Genomic DNA, 8,640 nt, shown 5'->3' with positions numbered 1-8,640 from the left:
ATATTCTCAGATCCCTCTCAGAGTTGTTGTAACAATAAAATACATGTGGGGAGAATGTATGCCACTTTGCTCTTTCTGAAGGAAGAGCAGGATACCTTTCAAATAAATAAATGAGAGGGGCATGGAAATTAGTACAGAGAATATGGGCCCCTAGGATTTGGCATCTTCTCCCCCAGCTTTCAAAGTCTTATTCAAGTTGATTATTTCTGAGGAGCTAGTGCAGTCAAGCCCTTATCCTGATAACCGGTTTTGTCTGGGAAGTCTTTCTTCAGAGGCTTCCCTTCAAAGGCTCCTTTTTGTTTTCTTGTGCCCCTGAATATCTCCAGTTACTTCAGCTCATTCCCTTCTCTTGTCAGTCAGCACTTCACTGTTGGGTTTGTTTCCAAGGAAGGCAACCACTTCTTATGCTTGCACTCACTGACGACAGCTGGGAAGGTTAAGCAAGGCCTGTAGTGGATCCTTCTTGTTCTTTCCCAGATGTGTAATCAGTTTAACCTCAACTTAACTGACATTTCTGTAGGGCTCCATTTTGAATAGCAATTCAGACCAGCCAAAACATAACTCTTATCAAATTCCTATGAAATATTAAAGATAGAAAATAAAAACAAGAAATGCTCCTAAAATAGATCTTGTTTTCACTGTACAACCTTGATTATATCTACAAGCTGGCCCTTGGATTTTGCTGAATGCTCTCTCCCCTCTGAGTTCCAATGTCCTATCTACACAGACATTTTCTTTGTATTTTTTAAAAATAAATGTGGAGAATCATTTAAAACTGGACTGCCCCCCCCCCCAGTTTGAAGTTTGAAATGGCCCTGTTTTTACAGGAACACTGATGTGCAGATATTTGAGTACTTTTTCGATTACAGTCAAGAACTCCCATCAGAGAAAAGCAGACTGGCAGCCTTAAACAAAAGCAGGAACAAACAGTGCTTTTCTTAAGATGTTATTTGATGGCTTTTCTTGCCACTGCTCATATTTTATCCTTTATGTGAGCTCTTTGTAAAATGTTTATTCATTCATGTAGTAAATGTTTCCAAGAGTGATGTGTGTGTCTTCTTATTTTAACCCTAAATCGCCTGTCAACGTTTAACATTTTCTTTCCAGACCATGGGGAATTCATATGCAGGGCAACTGAAATCTGCCCGTTTTGAAGAAGCCCTTCACAACTCCATAGAAGCCTCTCTAAGATGCAGTAGCGTTGTCCCTAGGCCCATTTTCTCACAACTCTACCTTGATCCTGAGCAGCCTTCCTTCTCACTGGAAGGTAATCAAGCAGGTATGGCGTGTTTCAATTACCCTGCTTTATGCTGTGGAAAATGCTGGATGCCTTTTCATCTTGAAAAGCTTTCTGTAACTATTTCCAGTAGCACTCATGGGCAAGTATCTTCTTCCCCACCCTTGAATGCCTTCCAGATGTAAAACCAAAAGTGGAAGAGCTGGACAAAGAACTGATACATCGTTACACCCAGAATGGAAGCTTGGATTTTTCTTCGAGCCAAACTGTTAATGAGATGGATGAAGATGAGGATGATGAAGATATGTCTGATTCCAGTAGCCCACCAATCCCATATGCACAAAAACCTGCCCCAGAAGGGTCTTGCACTACTGATGGTTGGTTTAAGCCTTCCTTATTTAAATTTTAACTTTGATTTGAACATTATTTTGGCAAAAATTGTTCAAAACTAAAGAAACTAGAAGAAATACATGTTTATGATAGCAATGGAATATAATACTGTGATCCTGTGTGCAGTTTTATCTTCATAACTGTTGCATAATCTAAAGGAATTTACTGACATATGAACTGCATGCTGGATTGTGGATGTTCCTGTGTTCAAAGCTGGGAGAGAAGCAACAGTGGGAACAGTTCAAATGAGGATTGTTGTATATTATCTGATTATCGTACTATCTGATTCCAGGACAGCATTTTAGAGAGTGACTATTAAGGAAATAATTTGTGCTGGTCTTCCTTTATGGTCAGGGTCCGGCATACCTAAGGGACCACCTTTCCCCATCCGTTCCCCAGAGAGCACTGCGTTCAGTGGCCCAAAACTGGCTGGCCCTCCCAGGCCCCAAAGATGCCAGGCTGGCGACAACCAGGGCAAGGGCCTTCTCAGTGGCAGCTCCATACTGGTGGAATGAGTTCCCAGAGGAGATCAGGGCCCTGTGGGACCTTCTACAATTCTGCAGGGCCTGTAAAATGGAGCTCTTCCACCAGGCCTTCAATTAGGAGCCGCACCAAACACTTGAGAAATGACTCTGTGCTCTGGCCTACAACTTCCAGCCTGTGCTCGCCACATACATAATCGGATTAACTGGGCTAGTGTGAAAATGTCATCATGACTGCCACCTAAGTAGTACTATTAAGCTTGAAACTTCTGCTCTTGCATTTTACTTGAGTATTGCTTCAGCACTTTAGGACAACTAATATTTAATAGTTATGGTGTTTTTTAATCAATGATTTAAATTGTATTTATATACGTACTTTTATGTAAGCTGCCCTGAGCCTGCCTTGGCGGGGATGGCAGGGTATAAATCGAACGAATGAATGTATTTATATATTTATATTCCAATTTATATCCCACCCTACCCCGCAGGCTCAGGGTGGCTCACGCAGATAAAACACAGATTAAAAATCAAATCATTAAAACCATTAAAACAATTCGTTAAAACAATACAGTATTTCATATTAAGTGCTAGCGATGTTATTCCAATATCACAGCAATGGCAGTGCTGCATGAGTGCATACCATGTGGTGTTCATTTCCAGCGTTGATCTTACCCGACGCACACAGGCTGTCGATAGCACCAGGAACCAGGCTATACAGTTGTTACTAGTGACAGTTACTAGTGATGGTAACTAGTGATGGTGGCAGCTCCTAATTGAAATCCTGGTGGAAGAGCTCCGTCTTACAGGCCCTGTGGAATTGTCAAAGGTCCTGCAGGGGCCTGATCTCCTCCAAGAGCTCATTCCATCAGTACGGAGCCACCACCGAAAAAGCCCTGGCCCTGGTTACAGCCAGCCTGGCGTCCTTAGGGCCTGGGAGGGCCAATCGATTTTGATTCCCTGACCATAGGGCTCTCTGGGGTATATATGGGGAAAGGCGGGCCCTCAGGTAAGTCGGACCCTGGCCATAAAGGCCTTTAAAGGTAAGAACCAGCACCTTGAAGCGAATCCGGTATGCTATCGGCAGCCAGTGCAATGCTTTCAGGGCTGGCTGGATGTGCTCCCTCAAGGGGAGACCCATCAAAAGCTTAGCCGCTGCATTTTGCACTAGCTGCAGCTTCTGGATCTGCGACAAGGGCAGCCCCATGTAGAGAACATTACAGTAGTCTAATCTCGAGGTGACCATTGCATGGATCACTGTTGCTAAGTCGTTGCATTTGAGAAAGGGAACCAACTGCCTAATCAGCCGAAGATGGTAAAAGGTCGACTTGGCAGTGGCTGCTACCTGGGCCTCCATTGTTAAGGAGGCATCCAGGAGCATTCCCAAACTCCTAACCTCTGGCGCTGGCACCAGTGGCGCCTCACCGAAGGTTGGGAGTGGGACCCCTACCCCCAGACTGCCCCGACTCAAGCACAGGACCTCTGTCTTTGTCGGATTCAATTTCAGTTGGCTCAGTCTAAGCTAACCAGCCATGGCTTGTAACACCCAGTCCAGATCTTCTGGTCTGGAGCCAGACTGACTGCCCATCATCAGATAGAACTGGGTGTCATCAGCATACTGGTGACACCCCAGCCCATGACTCCAGGCAATCTGGGCAAGGGGGCGCATGTAGATGTTAAATAACATTGGGGAAAGCACCACCCCTTGTGGCACTCCACACTCTAGTGGGTGCCTCTGGGAGAGTTGTTCCCCTAATGCCACCCTTTGTCCCCAACCATGGAGAAAGGAGACAAGCCATTGCAAGGCAAGCCCCTGGACTCCTGCGTCGGTGAGGTGGCGGACCAGTAACTGATGGTTAACTGTGCTGAATGCAGCCAACAGGTCTAACAGCAACAGCATCGCCAAACCGCCTCAGTCCAGATGCCTCCGGAGATCGTCCATGAGGGCGACGAGTGCTGTCTCCGTCCCATGGCCTGGGCAAAAACTGGACTGGAAGGGATCTAGGATGGAAGCATCATCCAAGAAGCTCTGTAGCTGGGTTGCCACGGCCCTTTCTATTATTTTGCCCAGATAGGGCAAATTGGAGACCGGCCAGTAGCTAGCTAATTCAGCCGGATCCAAAGATGGTTGCTTCAAGAGAGGATGCACTACCGGCTCCTTGAGCACCCCAGGGAACCGTCCCTCAATGTCGGTTGAATGAGTCAGTTTTTATTAGTGGTAATAACTGTAGCAGTTTACAAAGAGCCTCACAGTCCTTTTTTGTCTTGCTTTAGAACAGGGGTCCCCAATGTGGTACCCATGGGTGTCACGGTGCCTGCTGACACCTTTTCTGGTGCCCACCAAGTGTTTTTAGAAAGTGGGCAGGGCCAGGTAGGGCTTTTGCCCAGCAAGGCTTTTGATTCACTATTGGAGATTTGATTGGCTGTGCAGATTGTTTTAAATCTTGCTTTGGCAGCAGCTGCCACCACAGCACAAGGAGATCTGCACCGTGTTACTGAACTTAAGCTGTGGCAATCATTTTGTGGCTGGCTCCACCTCCTGCGGCAGCTGTTTTGTGACCGCTATTGTGTTGCTGCACCTATTGTGCCATGTTAGAATTCCAGATGTGCCCGCAGGCTCAAAACGGTTGGGGACTCTTTCTTTAGGAACTTGCTTGGATTATAGACTGACTTGCCTTGTTGGAAAAAATAAGCAACAAAATATTCCAATAAGATGTAGGGGGGAAGAATTAGTAAAAAAAAATATTTTTCCATATTCAGCATTAAAGCCTTAAAGCCTGAAAATAAATAACCCTGTAAATAATTAAGAGATTAGATGCTGGAAAATTGACTAGCCCGTATATTATTAGCTATGTTTGGGAAGACAACTTCTTGAGGATTTCCTGAGACAGAAGTAATTCAGGTCAGGTTCCATTTCCTTGTTGTGGCTAACTGATGAGACTTTCTTCATCTCTTTAAATTGTATCCAGTATTTTCCTCCTTCTAAGTAGTCCTGATCCAGCAGAAGGGATTAATAGAATCTATCCTTCTGGATCTAGAATCATAGAATCTATAGTTTGTTTTGACAAGAATTGGTGATTCTGAATTTGTGTTATGACACTTGAGTCAGAAGCTGCAGTTCCATTACACACTAGTAGAGATGCTTTTCTCCCATAAAAGGAGTCTTCCCTGATGATGCAAGACATTTGTGTTTTGCTTTTGAGACAAGCTCCTTCTCCATTAGAGGATGGCACCTCTGCTAGTGGAACAGATGTGTGGGATTCATGTTACTACATAAATGTTTAAAACGTTCAAATAATAAGTGGTGATACTAGTATTAAAAACAGGTATTTCAAAAGTAATACTTTTGCTGGCAGAGTTTTGGAGCAATGGTGGTTAGGCCTTTATGCTTCTTATTGTACAATGCCTTCTTTTTCTTGCCCCCTCTTGCCTACTTTTCCCTGTTAGATATACCAGGTTTGATGTCCAGTTGAGAAAAGCTGTCTTTTATTTGTTTGAAGTATAAACTTCAAACACCTAAAGAGCTATACTTACAAATCATTTAAATATTTAATTTTATATTTTATATATTTGTTTTAAATATACCTACCTTTATTCCAAGCATCTTGATCCAAAGTCGGTAACAAGATAAAATCAATATGATAAAACAATAAATATTGAAACAACATACATAAAAATACGTTAAAGGTCACTCGAAATATACGATCCCATCTGCAGGGTATTCCCCGTTTCCCATTGTCAGGGTGCCCCCAAAGCTCTATGAAATAACATTATGTAGGCCCCGGTCACACAGCAAAGTTGCCGTGGGAGAGGCACGGATGGTGGGCGGATTATCCGGGCGCGATCACACCCCAACATCTGGGAAGTGGAGCGCACCCGTGGCTTACCGCCGACAATGCGCCTTAAAAAACTAGTACCTCCAAGGTACTAGTAAATGTTTGCCACGGGCTGCCTCTAGACGCCTGTGGTGTGATTGCACTGGTGCACGGCATTCCCCTCCGGTCCCTCGTTTATCCGCCGGCGCCGAGGGAAGGACCCGTGGTGTGCTGCCGGCACATCTGATTGCGTAATCGCGCATCAAACTGCGCCGGGGCAATTAGCCACGCCTTCCCCCCCCCGCGATATCCGGCCTGTTTGACCGGAACCGTAGTTTAATACTTTTGATTTAAATAGCTTGCTACTGCAGACAAACTACCATAGTACAATTACAAAGTGCTTTAAGTGGAAGGCTATAAAAGGGGGAGGCACCTTAGCACTACTATAAAATTATATGTGAAACTACAAGGGGTAAGTGAGCGGCTCTTCCTATGGTATTGCAGCAAAGGTGCAACATGGTATAGGCAGTTTTCCTACATGTATCACCCCCAGGCTTTGGTTCAGTTGCTCATGAGCTCTCGTAGCTGCCAGCTTTGTGGTTCAATGTTATTAATAAAAGCACCCAGGATGTGGGTCATTCACCAGCGATGACCACAGCCAGCCCGTGGTTGTTAAATATCCTATTTTTCTGTACTTTGTGAGTGCAGAGGTTAATATCAGAGGTAATTAGTTTGGCAGGTATTTAATACCCAATCAGCTTCTGTGAAGTTACAATTGGAAGTGACTGTGAACTGCAATTCTTATGTAAATCTTTGTAGGCAACTTCTTATGCAAATTCTTTATCTTAAGGCAGCACAATGACAGGTCTGTACCCCATGGAGGAGATGTTAATTGTGCCTGTTAATCAAAGAAAGGACAGAAATCTTTACTCTACCCGGCATCAGTACTTTGTTTGTATTTTCACAGCTGTGTTGCCCAACTTTTTTTCTTTTTAGCTGGTCCATTATTTTTGTGCTGTTTTAAAGTGGGAGATGACTGGGGAAAGCAAATGTGCTCTGTGGAGTAACAGTGGATGTGCATGTTTACTCAGAAGTCAGTAAGTCCCACTTTATTCTCAGATAAATGTGCATAGGATTAAAGCTTTAGAACCTGGCCTTTCTTTAGAAGAAAGGAATGGCTTTTAGTAGCTATCTTATTGTTAATCTGTGGTTGCCTTTATCATTTATCCTCTCAGGATAAAGTCACCAGGTAGGTTTGTTTTGTGTCTTGTTTTAACTCCAGGCCTTTCCAAGTTAATTTGTGGCTGTTGTAATAGCGTTGCTTTAGCATCTGTCAATTTATTTTACAAATTTATATATATATCTAAAATCTCACTGCAGTTCATTGGCCAGCAAACTCTTGAGAAGACAAGCATATTTTTCCAAGGTGTGACTTGTGGGTAAATGTATTATTGTCAGAGGAGTGATCCAGGTGGTCAGCCATGTTGGTATGAAGCAGTAGAACAAATTTAGAGTCCAGTGGCACCTTTAAGACCAACAAAGGTTTATTCAAGGTATGAGCTTTCGTGTGCAAGGCACACAGCATTTGAAAAAATGTGCCTTGCACCCAAAAGCTCATACCTTGAATAAACCTTTGTTGGTCTTAAAGGTGGCACTGGACTCTAACTTTGTCAAAGGAGTGGTTCACTTAGTTCTAGTAGATCTAAGAGAAGAAGAAGAGAAGAGATTGGATTTATACCCTGCCCTTCACAACCCAAATGTGTCTCAGAGCGGCTTACAAACTCCTTTCCCTTCCCCTCCCCACAACAGACAACCTGTGAGGTAGGTGGGGCTGAGAGAGCTCTTGACAGAAACTGCTCTTTTTCAAAAACAGCTCTTATCAGAACTATGGCTTGCCCAAAGTCATCCAGCCAGGTGCAAGTGGAGGAGTGGGGAATCACTTAACCACTACACCAAACTAGTATAGATAATACATTAATAGAAAAAAATGGACCCCTGGAAAAATTGATTACTGTGTGATTATGTGGTGAAATTTCTGTGTGTCTAGAACCCACTTAAGAAACAAGATAAAAACATGTTAGTGGCAACAATAATTTATCATGTTTAGAGAGTTTATGCATACATATAAATGCACTTAAATAATCCAAAAGATAGTGAACACCTTTTTATGCTGCATCTCCAGTCCAGAGAAAGTTAGTTCCACAGTCCAAATGAAACTAGTGGGATTTACGTTAATGGAAATTAACCATGGGAATTAAGCATAACTAACTTCCTCTAAATTCCAGGGTGGTAGCCATATTTGTTTGTTGCAGCAAAAATAGACAGGAATCTAATGATAATTTAGACTTGCACAAAAGCCGATTCTAGAATAAAATTGTATTAAAGTGCCACTGTTTTTTCTGGATTGGGTCTGTGTTAGACAAAGATGTTCAGTATACAGATGTTCAATATACAACGTCTATCTAGTTTATCAGCAGAAAGTTAAAACTTCATTAAAAGGCTGGGGTTAACACCAACTCAAATTTCTTTGAGCTATTTGCTAGCTAAACAAAAACATTACAGTGCTCTTAAAAATATAAGGTTTTCTTGTTAAACTATGGAATATGTTGATTCAATTTTGTAAAGCAGCAGGCTCTTAAACCCCAAATAATGATCTGTAGAACTGAAAGCTTGGGAAATGAAGGCTAATGAATGGCTTCTGAGAGCACCATCTGCATTT

General features: G+C 43.0%; 1 protein-coding gene across 1 annotated transcript in view; it reads left to right on the top strand.

Moving 5' to 3' along the window:
• Positions 1 to 1,110: 1,110 nt before the first annotated feature.
• GREB1L (growth regulation by estrogen in breast cancer-like) overlaps positions 1,111 to 8,640 on the top strand; it is a 121,888-nt gene continuing 114,358 nt past the window's right edge. The window contains exons 1-2 of the mRNA XM_015423303.1: positions 1,111 to 1,279; positions 1,417 to 1,614. Coding sequence (XP_015278789.1) covers positions 1,111 to 1,279; positions 1,417 to 1,614 — 367 coding nt within the window. The remainder of the gene's footprint in view (positions 1,280 to 1,416; positions 1,615 to 8,640) is intronic.

This window comes from Gekko japonicus, unplaced genomic scaffold (genome assembly GCF_001447785.1).
Source record: "Gekko japonicus isolate JY-2015 unplaced genomic scaffold, Gekko_japonicus_V1.1 scaffold1146, whole genome shotgun sequence".
Taxonomy (NCBI): domain Eukaryota; kingdom Metazoa; phylum Chordata; class Lepidosauria; order Squamata; family Gekkonidae; genus Gekko; species Gekko japonicus.
The sequence above is the reverse complement of the archived record's forward strand: the minus strand, read 5'-3'. Positions and strand labels throughout refer to the sequence as shown.